Source organism: Aulostomus chinensis, chromosome 16 (genome assembly GCF_037954235.1).
Source record: "Aulostomus chinensis isolate RoL2024-O1b breed Wild chromosome 16, RoL_Achi_v1.0, whole genome shotgun sequence".
NCBI lineage: Eukaryota > Metazoa > Chordata > Actinopteri > Syngnathiformes > Aulostomidae > Aulostomus > Aulostomus chinensis.
In genome coordinates this window covers 17,893,500-17,911,791 of record NC_141335.1, presented here as the reverse complement: position 1 = coordinate 17,911,791, position 18,292 = coordinate 17,893,500, and the positions used below count along the sequence as shown (strand labels likewise).

Sequence of the window (18,292 nt, the reverse complement as noted above, 5' to 3'; positions counted from 1 at the left end):
TAGTGGGTATATATGAACAAAAGTGTATCATTTTGTCGCTCTTATGTGGTAAAAGAGTACAAATAGAATTGTCCCAACAAGCCAGCCCCGTTTCTCAATTGAAATGGTTTTGGGAAACTTAGTTGTTTGCATGTACTTTGGGTTGTTGTGCATTTGTTATTTTGAAATTGTTGCATACAGGTTGGAATTGTGTTAAAGGAATGAATTACTACGTATAATACTTTATTAATCCCACACAGGGGAAACTGATTTTAACTGAGTTGTGTGTAATTGAATTTGTGCTTGAGTTGACCAGACATAGCTGACCACAGTCTTGCAATGATTGCTCGTGCAATGATGGACAATTAGTCTAACAGTGTTGGTGACATCGACCGGAGGGTTCGTGGGGATCCTGACTGGCAGATAAACCAAATGCAAGAGTCAGCACTGCAGCCATCAGCAAAGCCTAGCAAGCTGAGGTGGACAAACTCCTGGGGTCCATTCCAGAAAGCAGGTTCAAAATCTAAGTTTAACCCTGAGCTCTAAGTTGACTTACCCCAAGATGAGAAACTGAGTTTTTGGTTCTAGAACATCTGAACTGCATGAGTTCAATCAACACTGAACACCCTGTGTTAAGCGCATACATGAGAACAATAAAAGGCCATCATCAATGGAGCACTACGAGTCACTAAAGCAACCAGAAAAAATAATGCTCAACATTTTTCACTCTACGTGAGTTGGAAGTACGAGCGCTTGCATCTGTTTTACTACATATTTAGAAAGAAAAGCAACACAGCTGCAAAAGCAACAATTGCTGCCCAAGTGAATGCATATTCACGTAACATTTAACCACACTGTCTAATATTACAGGTGAAAGCAGTGATGTTCAGGTATTGAATAAAATTTTATTGTCTTTGTTTGCAGTCTCACAGGCATAAAACACACTTGGCAGGAACTGAAAATGAATATAAAAACAATTCAAAGAGGTTAGGCATAACCCATATGTCACCATATTTGACATATTAAACAAAGTTACTGATTATGTATCATTCAGAGGCCATTTCAATGTCTGTGTCCAGTTTAGTCAATAAACAGTGAGTTCTACTCAGCCAACAGAAAGGAGCCAGAGGCCTGAAAAACAGGTGAAGGGCCACTGCCACCACCTTTCTTCCTGCTGAAGGGCCATACATACATACATACATACATACATACATACATATATATATAGAGAGAGAGAGAGAGAGAGAGAAAGAGAGAGAGAGAGAGAGATGGGCCTACAAATACTGACTGTGGCATTTGTTTCATTGGAAATAAAGAACAAGTGAAATATGACAAGTGGGTTTAAAGTGAGTGTTACACAGTATGTGCCAGACAGTTCTTCCATCCAGGTCATCTGTAACATTGAAGGGACGGTCTTCCTTGAGGGAAGGGTGTTGCGGCAATATTATGGAGAACAACACATGCCACTATGATGTCCCAAGCCCTCTCTGGGGTTACCCTGAGTTAATGCAGGCACTGGAACTGGGCTTTTGGCACGCCTATTGTCATTTCAACCCATGCTCTAGTCCGACAGTGGACGCATTTAACCACTGTTAGGGGCATGACTCCAAGTCAGGGTAAGGGGTCAATAGTGAGGGCGGGCATGGGTACCCTCTGTCACCCAGCAGGTAGCCATCAAAGTCTCCTGTAATTACATAGTGGATATATTTTCTCTGTGTTAAAATACAGAGACAAGGGATATTTGACCAAAGCTTTACCTACCATGTGCAAACCTGTTGCTCAGGGTACATTCATGATAGATCAGTGAGTCATGCACAGAGCCGGGCCATTTTGCTTCTACATCTGTGATGAGGGATGCTGCATCAAACATGATCTTGACAGTGCAGATATTGAGATATGTTAGTTGCAGTATATTGGGATGTATAGTCTCTGTTATTGTACAGTAGTAAATGTACCTGCACATTAATGCTGTGGAAAGACTTTATATTGATATAGTCTCCTTCATTTTGTAAAGGAACAGTGATAGAGGTTACAGCAGAATGTCATTAACAGAATATGATTTATCCAGCCATCCATCCATCCGTTTTCTTACGTTTATCCTGTTAAGGGTCACAGGGGGGCTGGAGCCTATCCCAGCGGCTTTCAGGCGAGAGGCAAGGTACACCCTAGACAGGTCGCCAGTCCATCGCAGGGCCAACATATATAGACAGGCAACCATTCACACTCACATTCATACCTACGGTCAATTTAGAATATCAATCAGCCTAGTCCCCATTAGCATGTCTTTGGACTGTTGGAGGAAGCCAGAGTACCCAGAGAGAACCCACGCAGGCACAGGGAGAACATGCAAACTCCACACAGAGAGATCCCGTGCCGGAGCCAGGACTCAAACCCGGAACCTTCTTGCTGTGAGGTGACAGTGCCAACCATGGCACCACCGTCCCACCTTAGTATATGATTTAAAATGTAATCATTGACTTCAACAGAATGATTGCTACATGAGTCACCTGCAATCCTGCGGAATTCAGAGTACATCTGCGGCGTGTGACATTATCAATTTAAAGCCGGAGAAGGTTGTTGAGATAATTGATGGAGTGAGACAAAAAAGCGGTACAGCTCAATTAAAAATTCATCTGGCAATGACAAAATATTGATCCGTGGTCCAAAAATTCTCTCCCGACGCAAGGCTAAGTGGATTAATTCCACTTCAAGATCTACAGGATTTCTAAGAAACGGACACCCTATGTCTAACAGCTCAGCAGGAGGGAGGAGACAGGAATAAACTCAGTTTCTTTAATAGAACCTGCCAACGAGCAAGTTAGGTTCACAGAGTAAGTAACTGCAGTAGCAGACCCAGAGTTTAAGTTACCTCTCTTTCTGGAACTGAAAACTCAAGAGTTTCCCTCATCTCAGGTTTGACAAACTCAGAGTTTTCACTGAACCTGTTTTCTGGAATACACCCCTGACAGATAGACTGATATACGCCCCAGACAGATGCACTGACCTGTCCATATTTATGATATACTTGTGGTGGCGGATGGCTCAATGCATACTGTGGGATTTGTGGTGCTCATGTGCCAAGAGCATGCACATGTAGCTTAAGGCTAATTTCATGAATCAGTTGGATTCACAAGGTCCTTATTTGATTTAGTTCAATTATGACTTGTTAAGAGATACTTTAGTTTCAATACCAATTTTGATTTGTTATGACAGAGATTGTTTTACTAGTGCTTTGCTGCAAAGATGAGCTCTAATGAAGAGATGTTTAGAGTCACTGTATATTAAAGCTCGTCCTTCAGGGCCATTCCATTTGCCAAATCGTTTTACATCATTGATTTCACACACATACACACAAGTTTAGGCAACTCTTTCTGTCAACCTAAATGAAGTTGCAACGTCCTGTTTCACCTGTGCATACAGTACATGTCAGGGTTAACAGCGTCAGTCATACAACTAAGAATAGGAACATGTGACCCATTTGGAGTGGATCAACAAGTCATCAGCAGCCATAATTTCGACCACACCGTATGAGCATATATCCCTACATATGAAAGGCACTACAGGAATTTTTCTGATCACATGGCAGCTTGACTACAACATCTCCAGTGCAGCATGGTTGGGCTCTGACTTCTTTTATTTTATTATATTATATCATGTTCATCATATGAGAATAAAATTTGTTTGTGTTATATAAACATGTTCTTTTTTTATTGAATGACCTGTTCTTTCCATTTTTCACTTCAGAAAGAACATTTAAAGAGCTATGGTCACCCTGCAAATTAAAAGAATGTTTTAATTGAACATAGTGAGACCAGTGGTCTTCTACAGTGAAAGTAAGAAAAAGTTGTTGGTTGTTTTAGGAAATATACATGCTTGCTTTCAGGAAGACTGGCACCAAATTCAAAAGCAGATTGAAACCAAATACAGACACACTCAGCATATGATCATTTTTACATAAAGTCTTTATTAGCTTCTGTATACATCTATGGATATAATGATTATATAACACCAGTAGGTCAAAAATAGTAGTTGTAATAATAATTGAAGTTATATATTTATAAAATTATGCAAATAAACTACTCTTGATGTAAAAACAACAAATGCACGAGTATGTGATGATAACTCATATTTCTTCTTTTGTTTTGTCACCAAATCTAAAATAAATACAAAATGTACAAAGTGAAGAGGTTGAACAATACAGCTTTAGAATTAATGTTAAGTCTGTGCAGGTTGTGAGTCACTGTCTTCACCAAGAAAAAGAACATCCACGTAAACAGTTTTATCACGACAATACAAGTCTGGGGAATAACCCGTCACTGCTCGGCTGAGGACACACACCCTTTAAACTGGTGAAAATTGAGCTTCCTCTCATGAAAAGCACACAGAAACATACTTCAAGGTCCTGCTTCGCTAAATCAGGAAGTGATATCTTGTTCATTTAAGACTTTACATTTGGTGCTTCGTTGATTGTGTGAACTACCTTTATCTCCACTAAAGCGATGCCCAAGAATTTGGATGTGATGCTTCTACCCTTGTAAAAAAAAAAAAAAAAAAAACCTGAAAAACTAAGGATGTGCACATTTACGCGAAAACTTTAAAGTAGGATTGAAAGATTAATTGGTTAATATTGTATTATTTGGTATTCATATCAGATGTATTTTCAAATGACTGGGACTTATATTTGAATAGTTTGAAATCCTCTACCGACATGTTTGTTGGCATAAATACTCTGACCAGTTATATGTGTCTGACATGGTTGTGCCACAAAAACTCAACGTTCCTCCTAAAAAATAAATCATTTAACTATCTACTACGACTGATAATTTTATCTATCTACTAAATCTAGAATTTATATGCATTTTTTTTATATATTTTTAATGACTGGATACCAAGATGAAAGTCCATTCCCAGTGTCTGAGCACTGGTTGCCTAACTTTTCCCCAATCACATCCTTATGTCTATAAGAATTGTAACATCCTCGCTGTAGCTTAAGTATTTAAAAATGTTTCTCATTGTTGTCAGCCTTGATAAAATGTGAACTTTTCAAATTGCCATTATGATGTAGTTGCTTTGGAATTTTTTATACATGAATTGTAAAATATAAGTAAGAAGCAGCAATTGTTGAGACAAAGTTCCTGGAGAAAGTTCTGAAATTCACTGTTTGATGGCATTGATGTGTCTCATAGATGCTATGGACACCTACTGTATTTCTTTCAGGTATAGTTGGGATTCCCGTAAGTACAAGGCATGGTTTATGATGTAATGAAATTGCAGACAGAAAGTCAAAACTTTGTCTTTTCTAGGCAAGAGGGGCGGAATGGTTACTTCAGTATTTTCATATTGCTCATGCAATGAATGCGTCACACTACCCCTGCTTGTATACTGGAACATGACTGTCTCTAGATTGAGTGCAATGCAAATCTTTGACTCTAACATCAACTCAAATTTAAGGGAAGCGCAGAGAAATATGACAGCCATGCACTCATCTTTATAGCTTATCTTAATTCTGTGAGTTGGCCATATAACATAAAAGAAGCATTTCACTGAATGTGATACACTTTTTTATGTAAAAAAAAGACAAAATGGTCTGTACATTTATGATGTTTGAAAATCAGTGAGTGAGTGTGTCCTTTTAAGATTCATAGAGTAGACTGTAAGATTAAACTTTGTTAGAACTGACGTTTTTTATCAATTAACATTTTCTAATATGACCTCCAAAGCTGTCTTTGGAGAATTGCAGTTGATCCTTCAGATGTGTAAAATGCAACAGGGCATTGTTATCAGATGTGCTCACATATAATGGGCAGAGTGATGGAGACGATGCTGTGGTCCAATAGCCAGTTCATATTTTGGTCATAAATTACCAGTCTTTCTCTGACAATTTTCTCATTGGTCCATTGTGACAACAATTCCCAATTTTTGTTTCTGTTTCTATTATTGTTGGTGTTTTCATTTAAAATATTTGATGTTTCACCTTGACTACTGACTGTTTTTATTCTTTTGGTTTTATACCACTCACATGATCAAGGCTAGACACAGTCTCACCATCATCATCATCATACCCAGAAACTACCATTAATTCTTTGGATAATGACCTGCTCATTTCGCTCACACAGGCTCAACTGAACATTGCAGAAACATTAAACTTGAGAGAGTGCAGGTTAAAGTCCTTTTAATGACTGGTAAAAATTCTCCAAATAATTTCTAGAAAATGTGAGGGTCTGCACTGCATGTGCAACTAATAAATATTCAGATATGTCAATTTAAATTTTATCTAAAAAGCCAACTATTTTTGTAGCTGCATGATTTTATCTGGATCACTTAGTGCGGATCACTGTAGGCACAATAATATATTGTTTAAAAAAATGACACAAATAAGGACATTTTTGGGGGGGATGGGAAACAATAAAAAAGACAAACTGTCACTGTCTGGTAGGGGAACAATATAGCTGATGACTGCAAGTCCCTGCAGAGAATAGTGAAAGCCAGAGAAAAGGTCTCTCTCTCTTGCTCTCTAATGCTCACTCTCGCGCAATCTCTCTCTTTCATAGCCAACACTGTCCAGTACACACTGACCAGTGCATCAGAAAGCCCACTAATATTATGAATGACACCTTGTATCCCTCCCTTCACCTCTTTTCACTTCTGCCATCTGGAAGAGGCTTTACAGCTTCCATGCAAAATCAGCCAGACTGTGGAATAGCTGAACACTAAATACCCTCCATATGCTGCCCCCTCACCACCAAAGGATGATACATATGAACATAAATGCACCAGCACTTTTAACTGTTCATTTCACATCAAATATATATCATCCTGTGTTTGCACATGTACTGTATATCCAATAGTGCTTTCCTAAATGCTGCTCTTTATAGTCAAATGCTACTCCTTTTATATGCACCTTTTAAATATTCTTAAATATGTTTAACTCATGTTGATGAGTTAAAAACATGTCTTCAGAGTTCAAAAATTATCTGTGGACAACTGTGCACATGAACAAGCTAAGTTTGATATTTGTGTAAGCAGTTGGTTTAGTAGAAACATTTCAAGAAAAGCTGCTGTATTGCTACCCTCAGTAGCAGTGAGTTTCCTACACTGATGCCCAGCCACTTTCACACAAAGTGAACAACATTGTAGGGAAGCAGCAGCTTCAGCCAACCACAGTGTTAGTGCAGATGCACCAGAAACAGAAGGTGATGAAAAGGCAGCATCTAGAAATACTGCATGCTTAAGAAAGACAGTGTACACAGCTATGTGGGCCTGCTGGAAGCATCATCATCATCTCTCTCCTCTTCCCCTCTCTCTGGCATTCTCTCAACAAGATGACATTAGTAGATAACCCCCAAACCTTCTTTGAGATAATCGCAGTGTGCAACTGTCCAGCAGCTGAGTGAGCAGTAAGCCTATGACCCTAGCTGTCAGGGGAGGTCCAGATTGTAATAATCTGCCTGCTGGCTTTGTCTAGGGGAGATACCAGGACATTGGGTGAGCCATTCTTGACCAGATGGGTGATCACAGCTGCCCTTTGAACACCATTGGGCTTTTCCAATTCAAATGCCCCACAGCAATACCACACCTTTACTCTTCCATAACACATCTACTTGACCCTCACCTAGCACTAAAACCTGCTTCTTCTTCTTTTTTTTTGTTCGTCCATGCCACCCATGTCCATCAACATCCAACTGATTATTCAACAATTGATTGCTTGCCAGACAGGGCCTTTAAAGGGAACTTAAACCATCTTGCTATTGTAATGGTTTTGGTGTGCATTCTTCCTGTTGACATTCCACTCACAGTACTGAGAATCTTAAAATTAACAAAACTAATTTATATGACAAAACAAATGTGAGGGATTTTTGACGCCACAACTCCCCATTGTAAAACTTTCATTAGTTTTATGTTTCCTGGGTTCAAATTAGACTTTTTGTGTTTGTGTTGTTTCAGCAAAGTCATGAGCTATTGTGGATGGCACAAAGCGTCTATGTGAGATCAATGATGAAAGGCTTTAAAGACATATTAATTCATATTCATCATACACTTACCAAAATGCATATGTTGTTGTGTCGATCAACAAATAGAATTCTGTGGATTTCCTCTAACTATTTCACAATACCCTGTAGTGGTTTGCTGATGGAAAGCATTCGAGCAACAGCAGAAGTTTATGTTGGTATGACAAAAAGAGCACCAAATTTTAGTGGAATAACATCCTTTTGATCAACTATACAACATAGATATATGTAAGAACAGGAGTGTGGTACACTAAAGGAACCACAGACTTTTTGGGAAAAAAATTCTCAGATCTAATGATTAATTAATTAATGATAAAAATTCAATAGTAACAGTATAGATAAACAAATCTACTAAATTTTACAGCAATTCTGAAGTAATCACAGTCCTTTTGAGCTGAAACTCCAGGTATACAATTACTTTGTAAAAGATTTACTGTTAATGTGTTGGGTATTTCAGTACACAGTCTAGAGAAGGGGGATGTAAACTCCACTGTTTCTTGGAGCATTTACTCTTCCACATAAAGCTTTATTCATCCAGAGGTCTTTCCAAAGAGGTAGGACTATTCATTTTTGTTGGCAACGTAAAGGTTTTCTCATCTTTTTTTCTTTTCATTTTCACATGCAGGGAAGGGCCTGCCAAAAACCAAAACAGTCATTTCTGGTGGCCCCCAAGAAATGCATAGCAGCAACAGCAGATAGGGCAGAGTTTAAAAGTGTTTCACCAATCCATAAACTTGTCTCATTCATTGGCTCCCTTGTCCTTCACTGTTTCATTTTGAATTTAATGACCATTTAACTGTCAAGTTATCCATTGATCCACTTGTCCTTCCATCCATCCATGTGCTAATAACCTTCTTTTTCTCTCTCTGTGGTGTTTGTTCTCACAGCAGCATCTGATCAAGAGGCTTGTTGTGGTCAGGAGGCATCAAAACTGAAAGACAAGAAGCAAAGAGTGCAATTACTGCATGTGCATGCAAGGGCGTGTGTTATATATGTGTGTGGTCAGTAGGATGTAAGCATCCATCCTTCCTTGGTAAAAGCGGAGGCTGATTTATTTACCCATTAGGAACTGCTTCATCATTAAATATTAACCAAGCACCATCATTCACACTCGGGTCAGGGCATTGAAGCATGGCTCAAACTAGGATGACCTCTAATACTGACTCACACATAAAACTGTAGATAGCCCGATTGGCATGCTAACACTACACACTAAAACAGCATGCGAACATGCTCGGTGTCAATGTTGGTGATATCTTTAATTTTGTGTATTGTAACCTGCTCACACATCCTACAGATGTACACCCCAACCATACCATTATTACGACTCATGATGAATGAATCTTCTTTGGTTTAACAACTTGGATCAATATTTCCCAACCCATGAAGTGACACTGCCATGGCCTGTCCTGCTATGTCGTTAAACTACCATGGATTTTGTGTGGATTGAAAATTAAGACAATTTAAGATCTGATTTACTTAGCAGCACAAATTTGCATGAGGTAACAATCGAACAATAGTGTGGATGGGAGCAAAAATGGGGGAACAAGGCACAAGTTTAGAACACAGGTACAGCCTTGATGAGGGCATGGGTAATGTACTTGTAGCAGAGCACCTGCTTGTGACGTCTGATGACATGACCATTACAATGCATCCCATGGACATTCTCACATTAAACCATGGCAATACACGTTCCAGGTTGTCTTTGATATCCTCTTGTAAATTACTAAGAGATTATTTCCACGAGGCGTTACACTGTAAAGAAAGCATGGAGTTGAGGAAAGTGAGCCAGGACAAATATCTTGGAGCCATACAAGTTTGTGTTCTACAACACTCAAAACGTAGAAGTTTTGTGATGTCATTGCAGCAAACAGAGTATTAGTAATGTGGTGGCGCAATCACTCCTTGGCATTACATAGGATATGAACCTCAGATTTAAATCAGCAGGCCAACCGAGACACCCAGTCATCCAACTCTTACAACTGTCTGTGAAACCATTCTCTCCTCCTGCACCAAAGTATTATTATTGAAATAGTTCTGTTGTATGGGGCCACCATTTTTTGGGTAGTCCCATCTACTGTAATAGCACACAACAGCATAGTGTGAATAACGTGATAAACATAATACAAAAGATGCTGAGGTGTATTATAATAATAATAGCATTAACTTTTTTCACATATTACCTTTAAAGCCAGTGCTTTGAAAGATAAGCAAATGCAGGAAATAGAACACAATATATCTACAAACACTACTCCAAGCACACAGTAACACATACTCATACATTGATTGTAGCAGTTTTTACACAAGGTCGTCAGGAGCAATTTGGGGTTCCTTGTCTTGCTCAAGGACACTTAGACAGGGTTTCTGAAGAACCTACCAATCACTAGGCGGACAATAAAAGATCAAGGACAAAATCACATCAGTTAAAAGCAGATAGTTTTTTAAGATCAGTTCAAGGAATACAAGATGGTAAGAATGCCAAATCTAAATAAGAGACGAATATGATGAATAAAAAAGAGTGAAAAGATCTTTATGTATACATTTACCAACAAGCAAACACGTTTCTCTTCTTGTGTCATATCAGGTACCCACAGGTGTCAGGTTTTCTAACTGCTGTAAAACTTGCAGTTTATTGGATATTTGGGAGTTTAAGTTAAGTGTTTATTGGTTTTGTGAAAGAAGAGAGGCCTCAGCTAATAGTTCAATTGATCAATATTTTTCCAATAATTGGTATGAACAGCACGGGTGGCACAGTGGTGCAGTGGTTAGCACTGTCACCTCTCAACAAGAAGGTTCCGGGTTCAAGCCCCGGCTTGGGCACGGGATCTTTCTGTGTGGAGTCTGTGCCTGAGTGGGTTCTCTCCAGGTACTCCTGCTTCCTCCCACAATCCAAAGACATGCAAATGAGACTAGGCTAATTGAATACTCTAAATTGACCGTAGGCGTAGCTGTGAGTGTGAATGGTTGTTTGTCTATATGTGTTGGCCCTGTGATGGACTGGTGATCTATCCAGGAGTATAGAAAATGGATGGATGGATGATATGAACAGAGTTGATGTCTGATGATCTGTCAGAATAAATCAACACCCTGTGTAAATGAGATCTGGAAGGAGAAATTCATATGTCACCACACTGGCATATAGATACCCATATTACATGCAATTGAACATGGACAGGCAAAATTAATATATGCTAAATTTAAAAAGAAAATTCACATTGCATTAATTTCTACTTAGGTTCAATATCAGAAAAACTGAATTATATCATTTGGGGATTATCTGGGTAATCACCACCAAGAGAGTATAGTTGTCAATGGAGATGTTGACAATAGTGCTGAGGTATACTGTAGTTCTACTTAACTGAGGAATAGTGTTGGCATACTAGAGTACATTATATTGAAAGATATTTATACTATTGTGCCCTTCTTGTGTATATAATTTAGTTGTCCATAATATTGAAAGCACTCCATGATTTTTTGCATTCCAGAAACTTGTAGGTCAATATTTTAATTGACCCTTAAGGTAGAGTTTACAGCTTATCTCTTGTATTTTATCACATTTAATTGTACAAGCATAGGGCATACCCAATGAAGTGGCTGGCAAATGTATCTTCAATGGATAAAGTCATAACTGTTGTTTGTAACAATTTAAAAAACTGATTGTACAGACAGCTGTCAAACTAACCTGAATACAGTTATGTTTCTAGACTCACCTGTCCCAAATCTTTACACTCCTACAGGAATTGGTGCAGCAGCCAGCAGATATCAGAACTGCAAAAAATAGCAATAGGAATAATCAATTATTCCATCAATAATTTTAAATTTCGTCAACAAAACCTAGATTTAAGATGTTCATCTGCTAGACTATTTTCAGAATTTATTGACAAAAAAAACAGAACAGCATTAAAAATATTCAAAGATTTAAATGTGATAAACGTTAATCAACATTTACACTAAAATTCAACCTAATCAAAATTAGCTTTAGTAACCACCAGTATGGTTCACACAAAGAAATTAGGTCAGGTTTTGTCAATGATAGGCTGAAATGCTCCGAATTTCTTCAACTAAAACTTAACAAAACAAATATGATAAAAACATAAGACTCATAATTAAGGCTAAATGAACAAAAAGCAGCCAAAATTAACATTACATCAGTTGCATCACACATACACACACACATACACAAAACACTGCCTGTTGTTTCAGAAGTAGGGGCAATGGGTTCACAGCCATCCAGTCAGAATGTGATGTCATTACTATTACATGCCCCAGATGCTTAATGAGTGGTCTTTGTCTTTTGAATACATTTTTACTGTGCTTGGTAAACTAGTAAGGATTCTGCCCAAAAAACATGCACTGTGTTGAAACATTCATTTAAACATGAATGAGGCAATTGATGCACAGATCCACAATTTAGTTTCAAGCTAATTCTAATCTTTAATCTCTCTGCATGTCAAAATAAAGAACTACAACAAAAACCAAACAGAACATTGTAAAAACAAAATAGAAAAATGGAAAGGCATGTACAGGATGTTAGATACCCAACCTCATACAGTCATGGCTGACACGCACGCACACACATACACACACACACACACACAAATACACACACATGCTGTATTTATTTGAATATATCCAAGATTAAAAAGCTCAGAGCACACCTCAGACACTGTGTTGGTCAGTGTACTAGAATATTCATCAATATGCAAAATAATAAAATGTTGAAACAGAAGAGGGAGAATTCAGCTTCAAAGCTGACTGAGATGAAAGACCAGAGAGGCAGCTGTTGGCCTAGTTAGCAAGCCTGTTCTTTACACAGGACCTCCGATTACACAAACATGCATGGCCTTATATTTGCATGTGCATGTTCATTAATGTTTACAATATAGTCTGTACACACACACACACACACACACACACAAACACACTTTGCCAGTGACCTTTGCTGATCCCCTGGACCAAGTAATGATGATAATGTATGTATAAATGTGTGTGTGTGTGTGTGTGTGTGTGTGTGTGCGTGTGTGTGTGTGCACCACAGAATGTTTTCATTCAGATGATCCACCTTTTCCTTTTGTCACCTTTTATATGTACAAGCGTGGGTGAGGATGCCCTTTGATGGTGGATAGATGTCCGTTCCTCTTGTTCAAAGCACCATTTGGTTGTATTCTCTCATTTCGTTGTTTTTAAAATGAGGAAATTTTATCACAAAAGGAGTTGCTGGAAAGCTGAGACACCTACATTTATAGATACACCATCATAGTCTTCCTTCTCCATCTCCATCCCTGTCTTCCTCACTCATCATTTTTTCTGACACAAAATAAGGTGTACTGATGCAGAGCAGATCACACAGCTGCGAACCAGCCCAGAGGTTTGTCCTGTGTGTGTGTGTGTGTGTTGCCTCTGATCTCACTGTAGCATACCAATGTTTTATAATCCACCAGCCTCTCAATGTTCACAGTTGTTTATGATTGCATAAACTTGATTTTGAAAACAGGTTTGATTTTGTTAAAACCACATACAATGTAGTGTTTTGGAGAATGAAACTCTTCATTCTTAATTGTTCAGTCAATGATATGAACCCAATGTTGTCACTGTATGACAAACATCCTCACATGATCTGAATTAGTTTTAACTAGATGCACATTGCTGTGCTCAGTCTATATCACTTTTACCATTAAATTTCTACTTTTTCAGTGATACTACTGCTGATTAATTTTTTTTTCAAGCAAGAGATTGTTGGAGTAAAGAGCAATACATTGATCAAACACTCAACACACTAGACAACACAACTGCATTGTGTACTTCTTCTTTCTAGTCACTTTTTTGTAAATTAGACGCTGGAGGGGTCTGAAAACTCGCTAAATATAGCGATAAAGTCACTAAGTTGGCAACACTGAATCAGATACTCTGAATTGACCGCAAGTCGGGCGAGGCTGTGAGTCTGAATGGTTGTCTGTCTCTATGTGTTGGCCCTGCGATGGACTGGCAACCCGTCCAGGGTGAACCCCGCCTCTCGCCCGAAGGTTGCTGGGATAGGCTCCAGCCCCCCTGCAACCTTAACAGGAAAAGAGGTAGAAAATGGAAGGTTGAAAATTCAAAATTATGTTAAGAACTGTTGTATTTATAAGTGAGTGGGTTTTTTTTTTTGGAAAAAACAAAAACAGAGTTTTATGTAATTTAAACTCAGTCATCAAGGTGCACCTGTCAAAGATGATCCAGTCCGTCAAGCTACATTCCCAGTCATCAAGTCATCCTGTCAGTCATCCAGTCAGAGACCAGAACTGAGTTGAACCAACAGAGATGATGGAGGATTTTTCAAACACCATCAGTCGTAACTTTCATTCACTGATCAAGTTCTTCTTTGGGAGAATGTCAGGGCCACAAAAGCTGCTGTTGGCATCTGGTAAACCAGATAATGGCACAAAATTTTTGGTGGCAGAGCTTCTGATGAACATAGTTACATCGGTGTCAGTGACCGTTCAGGAAATGCCCACCACAATCACTGAAGAGCACTGGCCTACGTGAAACGCTGCCTGAGAGCTTTGCTCAGGTTCTGGTTGTAGAAAAACAAGAGTGTAAGAGCTCAGAGAGGTTGGCCAGGCTAGTTAGTCAGGAGGTCACAGAGAGTGTGAGTGCTGCTGCCTCCGAGGAGCCAGGCCAATGGATCCCATCCACTTGCAGACTGAACCGTATGCTCAGTCAAGCTATTGCCATGCTGATAGTATTCATGGCTAAGGCAAAAAACATGTTTGTCTCCGTACCAAGATGGAAAAAGTCACAGTCAGTCTCTTGACATGACTTGAGAGAGGAGCTGCAGCAAGAGAGTGGGCCAGCAAACGCAGAATCTTTGTTGGAACCCGACGGGGAGGTGTTGACCCTACAAGACAGCCATGTAGCTTCCGCTGATCGAGAGATCATCAGGAAGCAGCTTGGTGAATTCTCCCAGTCATACATCAAAGACATGATGGATGATGGGCTGGAGTCTCACACTGCAGAAGAGATGGAGACTGTTGTGGAGGAAGTTGCTCAAGTCTTTTCAGACGAAGAGAAAGAGAGCTGTGAGGAGACGCGTTTGGGGAGCGCTGCTTCCAAGAGGAAGAATAAGCAGTTGGGAGAGAGACTGGGCCACACTCTAAAAAGCTTCTTTAGGAAATGCATTGCTAGAGCAGCAATTCATCGCCTGATGAAAAGATTTAAGAGTGGAGTCAACCAGGAGGATACGGAAGACAGCCAGGTGTCAGTGAAGTCCGTCATGGATAGCCTGGACTCCCAAATCCTCAGAGGAAGCCTGGATGATCAGCCTAATTTCAACCAGCGGCGCGTTTTCTCCAGGTTGGAGGAATTTGAAGATGAGAAAGGGGCCAATGAACTGACTACCATGGTTTACAGACACATTGTCAGTGACAGAAGCATTGTCCCTTCTTCACATGCTGGCTTGTATACTGCTGTCTGACGTGGGGCATCAATCTTCCAACAGCTGATTAAGTGGTGGATGAAATTCAGGGCTCAGCGCCAGATTATGCAAATGGTTACAGCTATTCAAGAGGAACTGTTGGCCCAACGTAAACATGCAGTGGGCCCAACAATGGAGAAGGCTCCTCTCACACAGAACACGCCATCATCACCCTTAAAGGGTGAAGTACCCAAAAAGTTCATACGTTGGAGGGACATGAGGAGGGCGTCCATAGACCTCTTACTTCTTAAGCTTGTCTCAAGAATAATTCAAAAGGTAAAGATCACATTGACTGCGCAGAAGCTGCAGGATCTGACCAGGGGCCTTAATAAGATGGTCTGGGCCGATCTCAAGGAAGTGGACTTCAAAGTGACTGAGAAGTCCTTTAAAAATCTGGACAAGGCAATTTTTGAAGACCTGCTAGACCAATGGGGCAGTGCACAGGCTGTGGTAGAAATAATGGAGACTGACTGTGCAGCTTTTAAATGCTGCATCGTCTCCTCATTCCAGAAGAACATCTTTAAAAAGTCCAAGTGTGCTGCAGTTAGGAGGTTCTTTTCTGCACTGGCCCAAACCATCAGCAGGCCCTTTAGAAACAAACGCAAGGTCACACCCATCTGACCACTGACTGGGGTTGCTTGCTTTTCCAGGAGTGAAAGGGTGGGAGTGGGGTTGGGGTGTGTAGGGATGGGGTGGTTGAGATATTTTTGCATCAAAGCACCAAACAATTTTTGTAATAAATACTTCAAGCATGACCTGTCTGACTGAAATGTATTTGTTTTATTTTTGTGATATAATTACCAAACAAAAATTGTTACTGATCAGAATGAGCTTTAAATCAGAGTCGATTGTTTCCATCTTGAAGTTATGTCAAATGTTTGTTCAAATCTAAACTTGGAATCAAAAGTGTTGTACATGTCAAGTCAATTTTAATTGTATAGTGCCAAATCACAACAAAAGTTATCCCACACTTTACAAGTACAGCAAGTTTAACACCACACTCCATGTAACATGTATTAGGATTTATGTTTGTAACGGTCCATTCATCCATTGTCCTCCGTTTATTCCTGTTAAAGGTCGTGGAGGGCAGGAGCCTATCCCAGAGGCTACAGGCAAGAGGTGGGGTTCAGCCTGGACAGGTCACTAGTCCATCGCAGGCCAACACATAGAGACAAACAACCATTCACACAGGGAGAACATGCAAACTCCACACAGAAAGATCATGTGCCCGAGCCAGTACTTGATCGCGGAACCTTCTTGCTGTGAGGCGACAGTGCTAACCACTGCACCACCGTGCCGCCATTTGCAATGATATTTAACCAATATTTAATAACTTTTAAATTCAAAATGATGTTAAGCCTCGTGATAATATGCATGTAAGTGGATGATCTAGTTTTGAAAAAGAAAATCAGTTTTATGCAGTTTAAGCTTGGTTAAGACATTACATCATATGATAGCTTGAAGCTAGCAATGGCTTCTCCCTCTCGACCTCCTCTCTCCTGCTCAGTGAGTCACATGATTTTGTTACTCAAAATAAACACTACCACTGAATTATTTTGAAAGAATATAAAAGTTAGATGTGGACTATAAAATATCAGATCTCTGACACCAAAAACTGTATAAGTGAATAAATTAGTATCTGACAATTCGTTCTCATTGAAACCTGGTTGTGTAAGATGAGTATGTCTGTCTAAATGAATCCACTCCTCCCAGTCATATTAGTCCTCATATTGAAGTTTCTGACATTTTTGACAGACGTTTAGTAATAAATTCCAAACCAAAAATAAGCTGTAATTCTTTTGAAAGCCTAATTCACAGTTTGTCTCATCCAGCCTGGAAAACTCTACAGCCACTTGTATTTGTTATTGTCTGCCGCCACCTTGGTCCTTACTCTGAATTCTTTTATGAATCTGAGTTTATATCTAGGATTTTTTCTCAAATCAAATAAAGTCATTATTGTTGGTGACTTCAAAATTCGTATGGATGTTGACCACAACAGTTAATCACAACAGTCAGTAATGGTGGGTTCCCTCTAGGTACTCCAGCTTCCTCCCACAGTCTAAAGACATACAAGAGGGGACGTGTGGTTAATCATATCAGTCTTGCCAACACCTCAGTAAGAAAAGTAGCTGTTGGCTGTCCTAAAAGTCACAACAGAAAGTCCAGTGCTTTTCTTTGAACGACTGTTCAAGTTTCATGAATCAAACTGTAAACTTTGAACATGACAAACATGACTTATTGTGGCCATTTTCTTCCGGAGACGCACATATTTGTCACAGAGGTTCTTCCACCTCTTCATGCATTCGGCAACCTTCTCTGATCGGACCAATCACAGTCCTTGATGTTCATGTCACGACGCGTCGACGCGACACTTAGTCAGGATTTTTTGGAGGAGCACGTCAGGCTACAGCGTAGGGTCCTCGTAGGTCGATTCTTGTTTTTTTTTAATGCCACAAAACCAACCCTCCTCCTTTATCCGGGTTTGGGACCAGCAAAAATCACCCAACTGAGACAATTTGGCAGAGTTACTTAGGTTTTTTCTTTTTGGGGTTGTTTTTGGGTTGTTTTTGAAGTTTTTAAGTTTTGTTTGGTTTTAAACAACAAATTACAGTGAAACATTAACATTTCAACGATAGCATTTAAAACAGTTTGTGCAATCGAAAGCTAAATGAAAATGAAAATGAACCAGTGCCAGATTCATTTACCATCTGAATGCGGAGGAGGTCACACGTCTCCCCTGACTGCAGTTGGGAGGGACTGCTGTGACGCACAAGGACTGGGCGTCCTGTGAGTGCTGTGGGACGGGGGAGAAGCTCACGGCAGCACACGCTGCTTGTTGAGAAGAGTAGGT

At 39.6% G+C, this 18,292-nt stretch overlaps 1 protein-coding gene across 3 annotated transcripts in view; it reads right to left on the bottom strand.

The window, feature by feature from the left end:
* Window positions 1-18,292, bottom strand: part of LOC147247714 (uncharacterized) — a 60,295-nt gene that overhangs the window by 23,140 nt on the left and 18,863 nt on the right. Inside the window, exons 3-4 of one of the 3 annotated variants that reach the window (XM_086181037.1) lie at window positions 11,699-11,756; window positions 3,963-8,919 (exon numbers count right to left, since the gene is read on the bottom strand). The exons of 1 other annotated variant lie outside the window; for it this stretch is intronic. In XM_086181037.1, the coding sequence (XP_086037163.1) occupies window positions 8,904-8,919; window positions 11,699-11,756 (74 nt within the window). In that variant the 3' untranslated portion in view covers window positions 3,963-8,903. Of the gene's footprint in view, window positions 1-3,962; window positions 8,920-11,698; window positions 11,757-18,292 lie in introns of those variants that run through there. One more of the 3 variants, XM_086181038.1, reaches the window with a different exon arrangement.